The 20,103-nt window shown below is 38.4% G+C and overlaps 1 protein-coding gene across 1 annotated transcript in view; it reads right to left on the reverse strand.

The window, feature by feature from the left end:
• The window catches only part of LOC135084747 (uncharacterized), a 28,538-nt gene extending 12,537 nt beyond the window's left edge, over positions 1 to 16,001 (reverse strand). Inside the window, exons 1-7 of the mRNA XM_063979486.1 lie at positions 15,834 to 16,001; positions 10,376 to 10,514; positions 4,679 to 4,882; positions 3,235 to 3,380; positions 2,231 to 2,584; positions 1,628 to 1,766; positions 700 to 851 (exon numbers count right to left, since the gene is read on the reverse strand). Of these exons, the coding sequence (XP_063835556.1) occupies positions 700 to 851; positions 1,628 to 1,766; positions 2,231 to 2,584; positions 3,235 to 3,380; positions 4,679 to 4,882; positions 10,376 to 10,514; positions 15,834 to 15,918 (1,219 nt within the window). The 5' untranslated portion in view covers positions 15,919 to 16,001. The remainder of the gene's footprint in view (positions 1 to 699; positions 852 to 1,627; positions 1,767 to 2,230; positions 2,585 to 3,234; positions 3,381 to 4,678; positions 4,883 to 10,375; positions 10,515 to 15,833) is intronic.
• Between the last annotated feature and the right edge of the window lie 4,102 nt (positions 16,002 to 20,103).

The following is a 20,103-nucleotide window of genomic DNA, read 5'->3' on the forward strand; positions in this document are numbered from 1 at the left end:
TATGCTATTTTGAAATTGCAGTTGGGTGCCACGATGAATGATAAGGGCTTTTCGTGCTGTTGGCGTAAAGCCAAAGTCTTTTAGTAGTAGTAGGTATGTAACTTGACCACAAGAGCTGTTCTTATGTTTCGTTCATTTCAGCCGAAAGACGTCCACTGCTGGACAAAGGCCTTCCCCAAGGATTTCCACAACGATCGGTCCTGCGCCGCTCGCATCCAGGCACCTCCCGCGACCTTCACCAGATCGTCGGTCCACCTAGTGGGAGGGCTGCCCACGCCACGTCTTCCGGTTCGGGGTCGCCACTCTTATGTTTATTTCGCAGTAAGACGCGGAATGCGTGCTTCGCTCTGTAATTTAACCAAAAATGTCCGCAAAGATAAAATCTGTTCATCATCATCATCATTTCAGCCACAGGTTGTCCACTACTGAAAATAGGCCTCCCCCAATGATTTTCCACCGCCCGTTTGGTAGCGGCCTGCATCTAACACCTTCCTGCTACCTCTTTATCAGGTCGTCGGTCCACTTTGTGGGTGGACGTCCCACGCTGCGTTTTCCGGTACGAGGCCTCCACTCCAGAACCTTGCTGCTCCATCGGCCGTCAGTTCTGCGTACTATGTATCCTGCTCATTGCCACTTCAGCTTGCTTCAGCTCCAACGTCCGAAGTTGCTATCATCTAATCAAGCTATTCTAGTCCTTACCACTCTCAACCCAAGGTCTGTGACTGATGACAGAGCAGCCCTGGTCTTGCGGCATGGCGTATACATCAGAGCCGCTGTCAGCCGACAATTCCAACCCTCGGTACGGTCGCTCACTGAGGAAACAGTTGTCTGTGCCTCGGGAGCTTGAATATCTGAAAACATTGGTAAAGTTCAGTAAAGAAGGATTGGAATCCCCAAGGAAAACGCAAACGTGGTCGACCCAGGCAAACTTGGCGGCGCACTGTAACGGACGAGGCGAAGAAGATCGGCAAGACCTGGAGCGAGATCAAGCGAGAAGCTCAAGACCGAACGAGATGGAGGACTGTTGTGGACACCCTCTGCCCCATCTAGGGGACATAGGACCATAAGTCAAGTAAGGCCCAGTTTTTTGATTCATAGTTAAAATAACCAATAGTTAAGTTTGACAGATGTCAAATGACAAGTGGTTAAATATCAGAAAAAAATGTTTTTCGAACAATGGTTAGCTTGACTTTTAGTACATTTTTTAACTATTCGTTAACATTTTGTTAATATTTAACCATTAGTAGCAAAATTTAACAATTAGTTATTTTAACTATGAATCAAAAAACTGGGCCTAAGTCAAGTAAAGAAACCGAAATATCAAGATTGCGGAATATTTTGATAACTTTTAGTTTTAGAAATTTCTTTGAACAACATCAGATGAAAAAGCCTAATGTTGTCGATGTTGGATTAATGTTGAGTCAAAAGTAGTTGGATCCTTATCGACTGCTAGACTATTCATCTAACTAACACAACGACACTCAAAACTCCCTTCACATTCAAGTTTCTTTTTTCTGAAAAAAAAAAACCTACAAATTCTACCTACACTGGCATGCAAAAGTAAATACCTAGCGCACTTTTAAAATTACAAAAAAGGTCCTACATCTGACATTAAATTTCTCCTTACCTGTAGCTATACGACACGCATTTGAACTCCCTCTCTTCAAAGCAGGCAGCCTCGCACTCCACCACATTCCTGGCAAGCAGGGACCTTCGGATGGCTCCAGAACCCAGGGACATCCCTGGTCGTCTTCGTGAGGAGCAGTCTGGAAAAGACCGATCAGAGTTTTACTATCCTTTATCATCAACATCAGGTCATTTAGTCTCCACTGCTGGAGAACGATCCTCTCTAATTTACCACAGGCAAATGGATGATTTGGCTTACACTCTCCATGCTGGCCAGACATGTTGGGGAGGCCATTGTTTACTAGATTGTATAATAAAACTAAAAAAAAACGAGAAAAATACTCAGGAATTAGTTGTAAGGCTTTATGTTAGCCAAAGTATCGTAGGACGTAGGACTATTAGATTTTATTACGCGTAATATATATATCTTAGACTTTCGTTTCAGCCAAATGACGTTCACTGCTGGACAAAGGACTGCCGGCATCCAGGTCGTCGGAGAACTTTTGTCCCTAGCGACCATCAGCTCTACGAGTTTATTATTTTTTTATTTTAAGAGTTGTGTGCAAAGTTATTACTTATGTAAGATCAATTGAAAATAACTCACCTTTACCACCAACATCGTCATCCCGATCCTCAGCATAATGGTGAGGCTTGCTTGGCTTATAATAATTAGACTCCCCATAGTCTAAACCACTAGTCCCCGAAGAATTCCACCTCCCTCTCTTCCAGGATCCGTATCTCTGGCTCTCCCAGGACCTCTCCTTCCCAAGACTAAAGTAATCAAAGTCAGTATTGTATCCAGGCTTGACGCCATAGGTCCTGCTGTTGTTGGGTATACGCCAATGGTTGACGCTGTTGTAGAAATCGTTTGGATCCTTGTAGTAGTTGTCGTAACCGCCATAGACACCGCCGTAGGTGCCCCAGTTTTCGATGTCAGCTTCACTGCTGCGGCCTACACCTGTAAGTGAATCAAATACAAATTATTAGTATTTTAAGGCACTTAAATAGGTCCCAAACAAAACTTACTAACACAACTTTGGGACTGCATCGGCTGGTGTTAAGAAGTAGCGTAATATTAATATTGATACATTTAGGTTTATTTAAGTACCTTCAAAGTACCCACTTATAACTTCCCTATTGAAATGTTCTGTGGTTTCTAATTCACGGAACAATTGGAAGTAAGCGGTAAGGATAAAGCTTTCCAAAATGATATTCACTTTGATCAAATTACATTGCAATTAAGAATAAGATTTTTTTATAAGATGAGCAATTTTGAACAATAGTTACTTATTCTTAAATTATGGTCACTGGATATGACAGTAACAATAATCCAGACTTCTTTAGATTATGACGCCATAAGACAGATCTATGGCCGTTCAATAAGTCCACCACTAGGGTAGTTGCGCCCGTATTCACAAACATTACTATGAGGTCTCCCAGTGCGCGTGGACGCACAGGGTGACACACGAACCAGTCACAGAGCTCCATTCAACGCTGTGCGTTCGATTTGCTGATTCACTTAAGCAAGCATATGTGGGCTATAGTCACAGAATACGGGCGTTAGTCACAGCACACACCCAGAGCTTTTTAAACTACTACCATAATTACCAATCTGATACGGCACGTAGAACTGGTCATCATACTTCCTTCTACCCCCGTTATACCTCCTCTTGTCATCGAACCGGTTGTAGTCCCGGTTGTACCTGCTGTCTTGCCAGTCGTTTCTGTCCCACTGGTTCTGGTAGATCGGTAATCTGGAAGAAAATGGTTAATTAAGATTGATAATTTTGAGAACACTAATGGTTGAGAAACCTAGACCTTCACTGGTTAGTTTTTTATTGGCTGTAGATTCTGACTGGCTACACAGGAGTTGCAGCGGTGGGAACGAGAGGTGGGAATAGTCTCTTTAATAGTTGAGTGAAAGCGGTGCACCATTTTGTAGGTACAACCTCATTGTGTAAAAAAATACGGATTTTGCATTTTGATGAACTCGGCTATTACGCCAAAGAAACATCTATACTTATAATAAATCTGTAGAGAGGTCAATTCTGTACATGAAATATATTTTCAAAATAACTATCAGGGGGTGATTAGTGATCGATACTGATGCCAAAAATGCAATCAGTAAAATTTTTGTCTGTCTGTCTGTCTGTCTGTCTGTCTGTCTGTCTGTCTGTATGTTCCTTATAGAAACAAAAACTACTTGACGGATTTTAACGAAACTTGGTACAATTATTCTTCATACTCCTGGGCAGGTTATAGGATACTTAGGAATTCCCACGGGAACGGGAATTAGCGGGAAAATCCTTTTGTACGAAAAATCTAAACCGCTTAAGTTAGACACTTGAAATTTGGCATGCAGGTACCTTAGTAAACTTAAAGCTTAGTTACAACAGGATATTGCAAAATTCCCACGGGAACGGGAGTTAGTGGGAAAAAACATTTGTATGAAAAAATCTAAACCGCGTAAGATAGACTCTTGAAATTTGGCATGCAGGTACCTTAGTAAACTTAAAGCTTAGTTACAACAGGATATTGCAAAATTCCCACGGGAACGGGAGTTAGCGGGAAAAAACATTTGTATGAAAAAATCTAAACCGCGTAAGACAGACTCTTGAAATTTGGCATGCAGGTACCTTAGTAAACTTAAAGCTTAGTTACAACAGGATATTGCAAAATTCTCACGGGAACGGGAGTTAGCGGGAAAAAACATTTGTATGAAAAAATCTGAACCGCGTAAGATAGATGAAGGGGGGGTAAACGAGATCCACGCGCACGAAGTCGCGGGCGGCCGCTAGTCTTAAATATGTGCATAAATATACTCTTATTTGTTACCTAGGTATAGGCAGAAAGGAGAGATATTGTGTTTGATTATCCAATCAATCCACATTAGCTCTCCGCTCAGCTTCAGTTCGGAAATCTGATAGGTTATTTAAACACATCTCCACTTTAAAAGAAACTCAGAAAATCTTTACCACTAAACTGTTTCTGACCATTTTGTAGAAGACTGTGAAATTGTAGTCTCTTTTCTCAGAAAGCATTGCATACTTACCTATTAGGCTTAGAAGATAAAAACCCCGAGTGCAGCAACCCTGGTCCTCCCAATGACTCCGGGCAGTTTGGCTCCAGGCTATTCCTGTCCACTTCATAGAAGTCGTAGTCCTTGTCTTCCACGAAGTCCCGGTCGACGTCGAAAGCTTCGATCGGCTTCGTCATCAGCTCGCAGAGACCTTTACCACGGAAGGAGGGGTCCAATCTGTAAAGTAGGCAAAAAGAGTTTGTTAAATGGAATGTACACATACCTACGTATCATTTTGTTGGTTCCTGATTTTATTGATTAGGTCAATATTGGTGTCCACTGCAGAAGCAAATGACGAAAGAATAGAGAATTTGGCCTGCTTACTGCTGCTGCTACCAAGACTGGTTGGGGACACAATTTTTAGTAAAAAGAGACTTTCCATGGAAAGTCGTGCCAAACTCATGTAACGTAATCTTTTATTCAATTTCCACCAAAATTTGGTAAATATTATCGTCTAAATTAACAATACCATAGTCTTTAAGGGACTAATGCCCGTTTTCACCATCAATCCCTAATTTTTAAGTGACCCATATGAAAACAAAAATTCTGTTATGTGTTACCATAGGGGTCACTTAACAATTAGGGATTAATGGTGAAAACGGGCATAGTTGTAACAGGTTAGAAGTTACAACGCTAGGTACGTGTAAAATGCCTTATAAAATTGACTGCGAAATGCATCGCTTGATGATTCGTTGCATAATTATAACTTTATGGCGCGGTTGAAACGCAGCATGGGCATTGGACATAAATTTATCTTTTTAACCTTATCCTTAGGCCCTACCAGCAGCGTTTTGGGACAAACACTTGGCAAGACATAGCCCGCAGAATTGCTAAAATCAAGTGGCAGTGGGCGGGGTACATAGCTCACAGAGCTGATAGAGCAGAAAAGTTCCCGAGTGGCGACCACAGGCCGGAATACGTAATATGGGCAGGCCCCTCATTAGGTGTACCGACGATCTGGTGAAGATCGCGGGAAGTACCTACCTAATAGATTCGGGCAGCGCCGGGCCGTTATAAAATACTTGGGGGAGGCCTTTGTCCAACAGTGGACGTCATTTGGCTGAAGCGATAAAAAAAAGTAAGTATTTTGCATACCAAATTTCCCCTTTTACTGCTCATTCATCGGCGCCTGATGTCATCGGCCATTTGCAATTCCGCACATACTTATCACTATGACCCTAATTTTCTGCTGCACGACCTTCGTTCCGGCCCAGTTCTTTCGGACGTATTTGGGTTGAATTACGATGCTGCATCATCGTCGGGAATCATCATCTTTTGTGTGAATTATGTACGGGTAATACTGGGCAGGAGCGGACTTGGGGGAAAGGGGACATTTTGACGGTTTGGGGACAATATGAAGGGGCTAAATATGTAGTAGGGTTGGGGCATATTTTTTCGTTTGGGGACAATGCTTATTTGCGAAATAAACCAGCGAGGATAGTTCTATTTGTCAATTTTAGATACTAGTAACATAAGAGTACCTACATACGAGTAGATTCTTATTTTTAAAAGGTGATTGTATTAAGTTATACTCTTCACAAGAATATTATGCAGTTAATCGACGTCGTGTAGATTGGTGGGTAGTGCGTCGTGTAGTAATGAAAGCCAGCTCAGATTCAATCTCCATGTTACGGGGGTCATAGTGTGATAAAGGTTTATGGTCATTATTTGGTGGCATTTTGAATATTAAAGAGAGAGACCCATAAAGGAGGATACTTAGTTAATACACGTCAGTTTATTTAAAATCATCCATTTGTTAACACCCATAAGGGCAGTTAGGTATAAAACAAGACTTAAAACTCGACTCACACTGAACTCGTGACTGAAAACTGTGATGTGTAAGTATATTCCAATTTTCTGGCTAATTCTCAAACTTGAATCTGTTCATTTTTTTTATGTGGCAGGAGGCAAGCGAGCAGACGGATCACCTGATGGTAAGTGATTACCGTTGCCCATAGACACCCGCAGACCCAGGGGCGTTACAGGTGCGTTAAGTAGAGAGAGTAGAGTCATACTTGATTTATTTAATACTTTCTGACTAAGTCCGTCCCTGATCTATCAACCATGCAAGGTGATCGTAGTACTACGGCATTGCACTACGACATAGCACGAAAAAACCTTCGTCCTTATCCCAAAGCACAAGAGTTCAAAATAGCAGTAGATATCATACATAGATAGTACAAAACAATGCTGATTCTGCGAACAGATATATCGGCTCAAGTACGCTGTTTTCGTTGATTTAGTACCAGAAGCTTGATTCGAAAATGCGGTAATAGTACATTAATTTAACTAGTGGCTATAGTGGGTCCCGGTTCGGCTATAAGATTCTGGAGTCCACCCGCAAGGTGGACCGACGACCTCATAAAGATAGCAGGAAGGCACTGGATGCAGGCCGCTAGGTAAAATAGGCTAGACTGAAATAATGATGATGATGATGATGATGGTTATGACGATTTCTATAATTTGTAAGTATTGTTAAAGAAAGTTAAGGTAAAAAAAAGTTCCTCGAAGGTAAAATTAAAGTTCCTTGAGAATTCCAGGTGAAGCTCGTTTCCACCTTCGGTCTGATCATCACTTTCCATCAGGCGAGACTCAGGCTAGGAGCTTTGTAGGTGAAAAATACTATTTTTTTGGTATTATGGAAAGGAAAAAAAAGAAATAATATTTATTACGATGAACATCAGTTAAGGACAAAGAAGATATACGTAAAAAAAGACAGAAATAGCACATAAATATTACAAGGAAGTAAAAAGTGAACTGAGCAGTGCTATCCTGTCGGAACAGCGATGCCCATCGCAATGGGACTCCACTCAGCATATGCCGTGGCCCACGGTGGAAAAGTGGTGGAAAGGGACAAATTACAAAACTGTTCTCTTTAAGTATAAATAACACGCCTAGGGTTACGATTATAATCTGAGTCTCTATACAAGTGACCAGTAGCTACTAGTTTCATAGATATTTTGCATTGTATCAGTATGCCTTCGGCCCTTCTAGCACGCACTATGACCAACTGGGTCAGAGCTTAGCCTCCTCAGATACAGTGATAAGGGCTTTAATATTCAAAACTATGTACAACACCAGACATACTATGCATTATTGTTGCAAATTACTTCGTTCGTTCGTTTCAGCCAAATGACGTCCACTGCTGGACAAAGGCCTCCCCCAAGGTTTTCCACAAGGAATGGTCCTGCACTGCCCGCATCCAGGCTCTTCCCGCGACCTTTACCAGATCGTCGGTCCACCTAGTAGGAGACCTGCCCACGCTACGTCTTCCAGCCCGTGGTCGCCTCTACGAGCTATGTGCCCCGCCCACTGCCACTTGATTTTAGCAATTCTGCGAGCCATATCGGTCACTTTGGTTCTCCTGTGGCTCCGAGCATAGCCTGCTCCATCGCCCTTTGGGTGACCTTAATAAGCCTTCTTATGAGGCCCATAGTAAGCGACCAAGTTTCAGATCCATATACCATCACTGACAACACACACTGGTCAAAGACTGTTGACTTGAGACACTGCGGTATTTCGGACGTGAGTATATCGATGCCTAACATAATACAAATAAATAAGATACCATAGCATGGTAGCTTGATTTGCCGTCATCATAATTAACAATCAACTGAGAAATAATAGAAATATAAAATTGAGACGACACAATATAGGCGGTCATTAGAGAGGATTGAGATAGGAGTATTGTAAGTGCTTTAAGTTGCTAACTGCTTCAAAATTGTGCTTTCAATTCAGACTGTTTTTTAGACGAAGTTTTGAAAAAAGGTTTATTAAGTCAGTGCATCAAAAAGAACCGCATGTTTCACTCTGTCTCTCGTAAGGAAGCCAAAACCTTTAAAGATGCTTTCCAAAGACCTAAAATCACGTGTCGAAACTACAGAGTTGGTTAGGTACTAAAATATTTTTGTTAATACTTAAAACTATTATTACATAACTAGCTTTTGCCCGCGGCTTCACCAGCGTGAAATTCAGTTTGTCACAAATCGTCATAATTTATAGCCTATTATGTTATTCTGGGTTATTATAACCAATAATTCTGTAAAGTTTCATCAAAATCTTTTTCGTTTTTGCGTGAAAGAGTAACAAACATGTTAACATCCAGACATCCATACAAACTTTCGCATTTATAATATTAGTAGGATGTTTGTAGGCATATTATTTTTATATTGTACTAATGTTTAATCGTAATTATACAACAAAAACTTATTAAGGTCGCTTCAAACAGGAAAAAACAATAGTGCGAACGGTCCGTGAGAACGTTACACACTAAAATCGTTATGAGTGACTACAGTCCCCTTAATGTACAGTCGGGTGTGTTAAATTGTGTGTTAAAAGATAAAAAATCATTGCCAAGGTAAAAATTTTTCCCGAATTCAAATAAAGAATTGGTTCTTGATTGGTTTGTTACGTCTGAATTCCGCCAATTTATTGGGAATATGTTTCAAAAATATTACTTGTTTGATAGGATATTAATAACCTACATATAACCGTCTCCAAAAAACAGCAATTTTTTTTACAAATAACATGGTGGGTTTGGCTATTTTTATTACAAGCTTTATATTGACTTCACTTGTTAGTATGTGTGGGACAAATCTTGCAACTGAATTTAAGACCAATTTATATTTCTCAACCGATTGAGCTGAAAGGTATACTTATGTAAGAAGTACGATAACAATGCAATGTTATGGTACCATTGAGCTGGTCTGATGATGGAGTCAGGAGGTGGCTATAGGAACTCCTAAATGAAACAATGGAGTGTTAAGCAGCCTGCCAAGTGTCGAGATATTTTGAATCATTTTGCTGTTTTATTTTTCGACAAATTATTTATTAACACTCTTTCTACATCGTCGACTATACATCATTACAGCATCACCATGAGGTGTCGAAAACGCACCATTTTACACATTCAAGGTCCGCAAACCATAAAGATTGCAATGATTTGATGCATTTACATTAATTTGAATTAGACACTGTTTATGTATAGTATAATTTATGTAAACTTTTGGTTTTGTTGTAGTTCGCGGAAGGCAACGCGTCAGGAACTTTTTTGATGTAGCAGATGTCCATAGCGATTGTTTTTGACTTACGCCCGTATTCACAAACGATGCTTGCTTAAGTGAAGCAGCAAATCGAACGCACAGCGTTGAATAGAGCTCTGTGATTGGTTCATGTGTGACTTTCTGAAATATATTGTGACTACGGAACCCTACACTGCGCGTGCCACGACACGCACTTGGCCGGTTTTTTTATTTCTTCATGGGTCTTAATCACAAGTCTGCTTTGGACTCGAATGAAAATCATGCCATGATCTGCCTTTTATAGATTTTTGTCTATAAATCTCTTTGATTATAAATAAAAGTTGTCGCTAACTTCTCCCTCCATCAGTCATTTTCTCTGAATTCTCCAAAATGTATTTAAAAATTGTCTTTGATTTATATCTATTTGATTTAGTCCCTCCAATTTTCCCTGAATTCTCCTGAATTCGTAGCGGGATTTTAAATCAGATTTATCATTTAGATTTAATACCGTTTGATAGAGCTTATGAAGCACTTTCTGGATCAGTAACTAGTTTTTTTTATATCTTGTATAGTTTAGAAGTAATCGAGTAAGATAACTTATCGTTTCCACTCTGTATAGATAGAGGTTTTTTTCCAGGTAGGTACTCACCGGTAGTTGAAGCTCTCGCAATGGAACCTCCTCTCCTCAGCGCACTCCCGGCGACAATCCTCCAGCCTCTCACACGCGATCGCCTTCCGAACGAAGCTGCGGAGGGCCCGCCTCCCTGCCAGCACTCTTCTGAAGCACGCTGTGGAAGAAATGCTGCTATTAGATATCAAGCTAAATAAGGCATGTTTTTGTTGTGATATATTTATGCTTTTTTGCGACAAAAATATACAGGGTGGAATTTTGTAATGCCACCTGAAGGAAAAGTACTCTAATAGTACAAGAAAGGACGGTAAAATACCCTACGTCACTTGATAAGTACTAAGATAAGCTCCATGGCACACGTTCAGAAAAGTTGTGATAAGCTTGAAACAATTATTAATCAATAAACTCCGATTTGACCGAAAGTACACACGGCCACACTGTTAACTATCCATTTCCGTTTTTGCCCTCGCTCTCATCAAAATTAAATGGTGATTCTTTGCGATAGAACGAGATGATATGACTGGCAATGGGCAGTTAACACTGTTGCCGATAGTACAAAAAATGTGAATAGAAAATTTTACTCAAAGAAAACATTCCTTTATTTTTCAACCGACTTCAAAAAAGGAGGAGGTTCTCAATTTGACCCGTATGTTTTTTTTTTTTCTATGTTTGTTACGCGATAACTCCGCCAATTATGAACCGATTTGAACAAATCTTTTTTCGGCGTATAGGTAATACCTCAAGGGTGGTCCCATTTAAATTTAATAATAGAAAAAACAACCCCAAGGGTGGAAATTTGGGGATGAACTTTTTTATACGCAATATCTCCGCCGATTATAAATCAATTTCAACGATTATATTTTTGTTGAATAGGTATTATCAAAAGGGTGGTTTCATGCGAATTTGAAGAAAATATTTCACCCCCAAGGGTGGAAAATTGGGGATGAACTTTTTTATACGCAATATTTTTAATTTTTAGTTTTTTTTGTGTTCACGCATTTGAAGTCGGTTTTATTTTTTAAAAAAGTTAATTATGACAAACAATCTTGTCTCGTTAACAAACTTGATAAATTAAATTAAAGGAAAACCATGAAATCATGGTATTGAGGTAGTCAGTTTTCGAAAATTTTCAGGTATTCTTTGAATGCAATTCTCTTTATTTTCAGGAATAGGTCGAGTATTATAATCACCCTGTATACCTTTTTGATGACGGGTCAGCTAGCAAGCAATATTTTATGTATTGGAAACCATTTTCAATTTGCAAATAATAATTTTTTTACATCTCAAAATTAGTTATGCCCATAAATAGATAAAAGGATAAAAAGTACATCTTTTTATTGATTTTCCTGATAGTAATTTTAACCAAGTTTTATTATTTTTGAAAATTCCTAAAACCTTTTATTAATTAAGGAAACAGGTAGGTATATTGTGAAACTTTTTGATAAGCATTCTGACAAAAACTCTACGATTAAAGTTGATTTTATTTCCAAGTATTCGCATAGGCCTAAGAAACAGTACAATAGATCTTTCATAGCATTGTTTAAAACCTACCTGTGATAGTTTATTGAATCACTTTGAATGCTACAGTCAACAGTAATGACATATTTCGTCAAATGATTTTGTAGTTCGTTTAGTTAGTTTAACTTTCCCCGGGACAAACTTGACCTTCACTGGTTGGGTTGTTGGCGGTCAAGCTGTAGATCCTGGCTACACAGGAGTTGCAGCGGTGGGAACGAGAGCTGGTAATAGTAGTTTTGTAAATATTTACAACAATATCATTGTACTTAATTGTTGGCAGACAATTTTTTATTGTTTAATTTTTTCCCACATATTCAGCAGGAAATATTTACAGAACTTCATGATAATACAAACATGAAGAGAGAAACAGACCAGAAATCGCGGGTTTGATTCACGCACTATATGTATGTACAAACATTTGTGTACATGATCATACTGTTAGCATAATAATAATGGTTAGTCTCCTACTTATATTTCTACTTTTGATAAGTACCACAAAAACATTGTCATGTATTTTTTTTCCAAAATGAGACCACGTACCTCGCACTGTCAAAAAGTTAATAAATCTCATGTAGAACTAAGCATCTATTTCTACACGCCCTAACTTGACAAACTTTATACTGTGCCATGATTGTAATCACGATTATTTATTTAAACAAAAAGACAATTTAGCACACCATTAACCTTCAAGCGGGCGCGCGGTCTTTTGTAACGGCAGCGGTCGCGCGTAAACGAAAAGACCTATAGGGTCTAGTAGAGAAATAAAGCACTTATTTTCCAATAATCATTTATTATTTTATACGCAGATATATTATGATTGTATTAAAGTCATAAATAATTTGAATTAAGTTAGAGAAACAATTATTTAATCAATTAACAAAACGCAAATATTATTTGGATCAAAAACCAATTTTGGAACACAAAATCTTTTAAAATACCTCAGAATAGTTCATATACCTGGTAAAAACGATAAAAATGGCAAAATAATGATAAAACATAATTTTATAATTTTGGTTCAGTTTAGCTTCGTATCGAGCTCCGATTCTCTCTCTTTTTCATCTTTTCGTAGTAATGCCTCTGTTATTTCACTTTGTACTAGCAGTCTAGGACTTATTTAATAAGAAATAACAGTATTGCAAGCTTAATTCAATAATATTGGGTGATAGCCGAAGAAATGTTATATCGCATAGAGAGTCGCGCGTAACCTTTTCGACGACAGGCGCGTGGCGTGCTTTCGACGCCGGCGACGCGATTAAAACAATAGCAAGCCATGGGGTGGGAAAAGCGCGGAGAGCTGAGGTAAGCTCTTTATTTCACTCACAATGAGCAAGCGACAGGCTACTAAAAATGAGAAATATGTGTAACAAGTAAAAAAAAGTTATGAACGAAAATGTGTTAGGCGCGGTCGATTCGACGCCGCGCGCGCTTGAAGGTTAAGACCTATTTTCAAGGCGAAGAAAAACGACAAGACCTGGAGCGAGATCCAACGCGGTGGAGGACTGTTGTGGACGCCCTCTGCCCCATCTAGGGGACATAGGACCTTAAGCCAAGTAAGTCAACCTATATTTTCAAATGTTTAAAAGTTCGTAATAACGTACACGATTACTCAAAGTTTTCAAATTTTTCAGAAAATTCTGATGTATGAACAAAAAAGTATTTATGTCTTCTTAATTTCACCCGTCTCATTTTTTTGTCGCTATCACTTGTGTACCTCTGGGGGATTTTGAACCCCAGTTTGAAAAACTCTGACTTAGGATATTTTTTGCTGCGAGCTAACGGATCTGAGAGAAAGCAAGATTTTTTTTTATTGTTCCAAACCTTTAACGAGCCCTAGCGAACCCCTGGGGATTAGGGGATCGTGAACCCCAGTTTGAGAACTCCTGGCCTAGGACCCAGTGGTGTAAAGGATGCAGTTCACGATAGATGTTTTTTGCTGCGAGCTAACGGATGAAGATAAGTAAGGATACTTGATTGCCTAAAATGATCACTGGTGAAACCCATGGGAATGGCGAAACCCAGTTTGAGAATTCCTGACCTAGGATGCAGGATGCAGTGGTTCAAAGGATGCAATATACCTACTGTAGATATTGTTTGTTGCGAGCTAACGGATCTGAGAGAAGGCAAGGTTGCGTGTTTTTGTCCGTCCATTCGATTGTTTATGCGTATTATACAATTTGTATGATGGCATATGATGGCTAAACTGGCATAAGTATGTCCTGTTAGAGGCAACTAGTATCAGACTGTGGCTTTACCCGCGTATCGGTTTTTCACTCATCTAGTCTAGTTATCTAATTTTTAGTTAGTTTTTGGCTGGTAAGCAATATCTATCCTACTTAAACTACTAATATGATAAATGCGAAAGTTTGTATGGATGTCTAGATGTTAACATGTTTGTTACTCTTTCACGCAAAAACTACTGAACGGATTTTGATGAAACTTTACAGTATTATTGTTTATAACCCAGAATAACTAACTATATTATAGGCTATAACTTATGACGATCTGTAACAATCTAAATTTCACGCGAGTAAAGCCACGGGCAAAAGCTAGTCTATCATATTTTATTGTTTAGTTTCTTGGTGTAGGTTTTGAATGTTGGTAAGTAAATAATCAATTGAGAAATATTGATAAACATTTCTCACTTATCTTTCATCAAATTAAGATTACAATTTGATGATAAAGTAATAATAATCTCTTAGGCCCAGAACACACGGTGAAACGCAATTGCAACGAAACTGCAACTTCTAGTTACTTTTGAGTTGCATCTAAGTTTCTGCCATAGATTCCGTTGAGAGACCACACATGACGCGACCATTTCAAACCGGTTTCAACCGTGTGTTCTGGGCCTTAATTAAATTATTTAGGTATTTCTGAAATCTAGGGATAAGTAAACCTGTAATTAAGTAAATGCTCCATTTTGAATCAATAACTTGGTTTGTTTTTCGTTAATGGTCATATTTCTTTAAAACCTTTACAGTAATAATTACTTATGAGTATCACCAGCGATTTAATTATCATGATCTTTTACATCACACAATTAATTTTCTCACCTAAATGTGTCCTATGAAAAATAGTAATTTTAACAATTAAACTAATTAACAAGCATCTTGTTAGCACAAGTAAATAACGTGTAAACATAATTCATTACATAAAATGACTCAGGTAAATATTTATCACTTTAATTTACTCTCTGTAGACCAGTGGTGAAGTTGACTATAGGCTTGAGATACAGGGTTCGATTCCCGTTCCCAAAATATTTGTATTTAAAAACGTGATGAAGACTTTGGCCCAGAACAGACGGTGAAACGCAACTGCAACGAAACTTGCAGTTTCTGATGATTCTTATGAATGAAACTGAAACTGAAAGTTTCAAACTGGTCGCGTTATGTGTGTTTTCTCAACGGACGCTATGGCAGAAACTTGGATGCAACTTAAAAGTAACTAGCAGTTGCAGTTTCGTTGCAGTTGCGTTTCACCGTCTGTTCTGGGCCTTACAGTGGAAGAATAAAATTTACGTGAGCAGGAGTTAATATAAGATCTTAAAAGACCAGTGTTTCTCTATTTTAGCAGAAAATATTGTATAATAGATAGATGAAGATGAAAAACATTGTACATCACACAAAATAAGAAAAGAAAATACATCTCTTTCAAATTGACGTAACAATCGCGGTCTTATCGCTATGAAGCGATTTCTGTTAAATGTTACTTATAAGTATGCTGTTCATTTTTCATTATTTAAAAAAAATCAAAAGAATCGTAACTTTTTGTACAAAAAAATACTGGCGCAAAACAAAAAAAATAATTATATTCAACGCTTTCAATGCTCAAACATTTTTGTATTTTTTTTTTCACAATTGGGACGTGTAGAACTACCCTGAAATGGGCCTAAGTACTAAATTAATACTTAATTATACCTCGACCTAAGTACTAAATTAATAATTAATTTATAAGTACATACTTGGCGCATTTTCCACCAGTATCACTCTAGATCCAAGAATGATATCCAAAAGACACAGAAGCGGTACCAGCGCACCCACTCTCATTTTCAACGAACTTCTCTATTGTCATCATTCGCACAAGATGGTATCAGTCCTTAACATTTTACACTCAATGTTCACACTTTTTCACTCAACACTTTTGGTTTATAGACCATTTTTGAAGAAATTTTTCAAAAAAAAATCCCGGCACAAAACTATCATTAGCCGTTCCAAAAATCAATTCAAAAGATTGAAAAACCGAAAAGTTTACTATTTTTTATTTTTTTTTACACTTTACAATAATACTGGCACAAAACAAAAATTCGAAATTTGATTTTCGAACACTTTTTCAATTCAAAAAAGTTTAGAACTGTCCTATTTCGTAATAGTACGTTCCATTTCATGCATTTTCCGGGTTTTTCGTTGTTTATTTTATTTTATATGCAAATTATCATTATTTTGTGGGTCATCGGGGTCAGCGCGCGGGTTGGACTGAACGGTAGCATTGTCTGATGTAGGCTTATATGTGAATGGAAAATCTGAGAAAGAATTGTATGGATGTGGCGTGATTTTAGTTTTTAAAGGACGAAGCACACTTATGAACCCGGAAAAGAATTGTAGCCGTACCAACTTGAAGAGGTCAGTATTCTAAGGTTGAAAACTTGAAACTCCATACTGCAACGCACACTTATCCGCACCGTAACGTAAATGCCTCGCCTGCCTGCCTCGCGGTTGACAGCGCGCGAAAGGCGATGACAGCTCGCGAAAGATGATACGGTGTTGATCCCTTTCCGAGTTGACAAGTCTTATGACCTTTAACTACAACGGGGAAGCTCTTGGCCTGAATCTGAAGTGATGGAAAGCGGTGATCATGACTAAGGTGGAGTGGCAGCGAGTTTTGGCATGCATCTCACTTGATGGAAAGTTATGATCAGGCCGAAGGTGGAAGCGAGCTTCACCCGGAATCCTCAACCACAGAGGAACTGGCTATCTTACCTCCAACTGCTGGAACACAACAATGCTGTGAACATTGTTGTTATGGCGAGGTAATTATGGTGATTATCTTGGTCTTAGAACAGAAACCTGCTGAAATACTGTCAACAACATTTTGTTACGGCAACGGACTTAACCAACCGCTACCAACCGTACGATATGGAAGTCATTGGGGGAGGCTTATGTTCAGCAGTGGACGTCCTGTGGCTGAAATGATGATGATGATGAACGGACTTAAATAAATGGTGGTAGCTGAAGTTGGTCTTAGATCTTAAGCCTCTACCAATTAAGCCAAGCAGAAAATTTTGCTTCCATTGCGAATCGAACCCGAGTCCTCAGCGTTGTTAACGACAAAATTAATTTTAAAAAGTCCTATTATCTTCTCTAACCATATTTTTCTTTTATTTTTAACCGACTTCAAAAAAGGAGGTTCTCAATTAATCTGTAAGTTTTTATTGTATTCAGTACTTCCTATAATAATTACAATAATTTGCATAATGATAAGTTTTTTATACGCATTTAATAGTGCCATTTTATTAAAAGTTATGTCCACAAGTTTCCAATGTCCATCTGATTCCACAGATAGCTTCGGCACTGCGCCTATTGTCTTCAAAAAAAGTATTTATTCGAAGCAAAAACCTAATATATCCGACCATTGTCACACGAGAAACATAATTATGTACTAACGTCACATTTGTGGCGTTTATTTGTCATAAATATCATATAAGAGTTGAACGATTTTGAAGCGTCAATGAAGAATGTTCACTAATTTTGTTTTTTAGCTTTCTGTATTCTCTGTTAAATATAAAAAATACACGTGAAAGAATTATTTCGATACGTCAATTAGTTTCCAAGATATTGAATTTTAAAAGTGCGGGCGGCGGCCAGCCCGCCATTTTATGCGCGTGACGTCATATTACAGTGACTGGCTCATATTTGTATGTGTGGAATCTTGCAATCTGAATTAAGACCCACTTCCAGGCAACCGATTAAGCTGAAATTTCGCAAACACATGTGATTTGGATGACCATGCAATATTATGATGACATGGAGCTGATCTGATGATGGAGCTGGAAGGTGGCCATAGGAACTCTATAATAAAACGACTTAAATGCATCGAGTTTGGGCTCGTTCGTTTTGTATTGATGAGTATTTTAATTCTATATAATAATCGGGGTCTAATGATGGAGCTGGAAGGTATAGTCCAGTCATTTAAGCTTAAATTAGGTAAGAATCTCGGAATTAGAGATACCCAGCTGTAAGTCTGTAAATACTTGTATATTGACACCCTAAAAGTTGTCTCAAAACCTACATATGGTAGGGTGTAAGCAACTATTAATTTTTAAGGTCAAAGGTCACAAAAATCGGTTTTTTGCGCTTTTTTTGGAAATATCTCATTTCCTATGGGTTTTTTGCTATTTGTATTTATTATCAATATTGTAGAATACTAAATTCTCTACAAATTTTGTTTACAAACTTTTTTTATACGGTGAACCGTTTTCGAGATAGAGGGCGGAGAGCGCGCGGTCACTGCATCACTTCAGGTCAACTTAAGCGGTTTAGGTTTTTCATACAAAAGGATTTTCCCGCTAATTCCCGTGGGAATTTCGGTAATTACTTGTTGTAAATAAGCTTTAAGTTTACTAAGGTACCTACATGCCAAATTTCAAGCGTCTAACTTCCGTTAAGCGTTTAGATTTTTCATACAAAAGGATTTTCCCGCTAATTCCTGTTCCCGTGGGAATTCCTAAGTAAACTATAACCTGCCCAGGTGTATGAAGAATAATTGTACCAAGTTTCGTTAAAATCCGTCGAGTAGTTTTTGTTTCTATAAGGAACATACAGACGGACAGACAGACAGACAAAAATTTTACTGATTGCATTTTTGGCATCAGTATCGATCACTAATCACCCCCTGATAGTTATTTTGAAAATATATTTCATGTATAGAATTCTGTCCGTCTGTATGTTCCTTATAGAAACAAAAACTACTCGACGGATTTTAACGAAACTTGGTACAATTATTCTTCATACACCTGGGCAGGTTATAGTATACTTAGGAATTCCCACGGGAACAGGAATTAGCGGGAAAATCCTTTTGTATGAAAAATCTAAACGCTTAACGGAAGTTAGACGCTTGAAATTTGGCATGTAGGTACCTTAGTAAACTCAAAGCTTAGTTACAACAAGGAATTCCCGAAATTCCCACAGGAATTAGCGGGAAAATCCTTTTGTATGAAAAATCTAAACCGCTTAAGTAGACCTGAAGTGATGCAGTGACCGCGCGCTCTCCGCCCTCTATCTCGAAAACGGTTCACCGTATAAAAAAAGTTTTTAAACAAAATTTGTAGAGAATTTAGTATTCTACAATATTGATAATAAATACAAATAGCAAAAACCCACAGGAAATGAGATATTTCTAAAAAAAGCGCAAAAAACCGATTTTTGTGACCGTTGACCTTGAAATTTAATAGTTGCTTACACCCTACCATATGTAGGTTTTGAGACAACTTTTAGGGTGTCAATATACACGTATTTACAGACTTACAGCTGGGTATCTCGAATTCCGAGGTGAACTTACTATAATGACTGGACTAGTAATTCGCAATAAAACGACACAATCGCATCAAGTTTGGGTTTGGTTCAATTTTAATTTCTGTGATGGGTCTGGGTGTTAATATGTATAATAAGTTTGTATTTACAAAAAAAAAAATATTTAAGTATGTTTATATCCGTTTTCTAGTGAGCGGACGCTGTGAATGTACGTCACACGGGGTCACGTGACCGTCGGCGGGACTCAATATTTAAGCGAACTTTGAATGCCTATAAAATCATAACTACTGGGTATTTTTGAATGAAATAAAAACTAATGTATTTGTAAATGTAAAAGCTTAACTGTAACATAGGTTTCAAGTGATTTTGCATACCTAGTAACATTCCCAATTGGCAAAAATCAAAAAATAACAACCCAGTATCAATAAATACTAACATTTATAGCGCCCTCCTGTAAATGTCATAATTATGATTTGTCCAACGTGGCAATTCGTTTCAGCCGAATGACGCCCACTGCTGGACAAAAGCCTAACAAGGATTTCCACAAAGACCGGTCCTGCGCCGCCCGCATCCAGGCAGTGTCCAAATCCTCCATTTGCCTCTAGTAAAATGAGGACAATGAGGTCCACCTACAAGGTGGTCCAACGATCTCATAAAAGTAGCAGGAAGGCGCTGGATGCAGGCCGCTACCAATCGGTCAATATG

Source organism: Ostrinia nubilalis, chromosome 27 (genome assembly GCF_963855985.1).
Source record: "Ostrinia nubilalis chromosome 27, ilOstNubi1.1, whole genome shotgun sequence".
Lineage (NCBI taxonomy): Eukaryota > Metazoa > Arthropoda > Insecta > Lepidoptera > Crambidae > Ostrinia > Ostrinia nubilalis.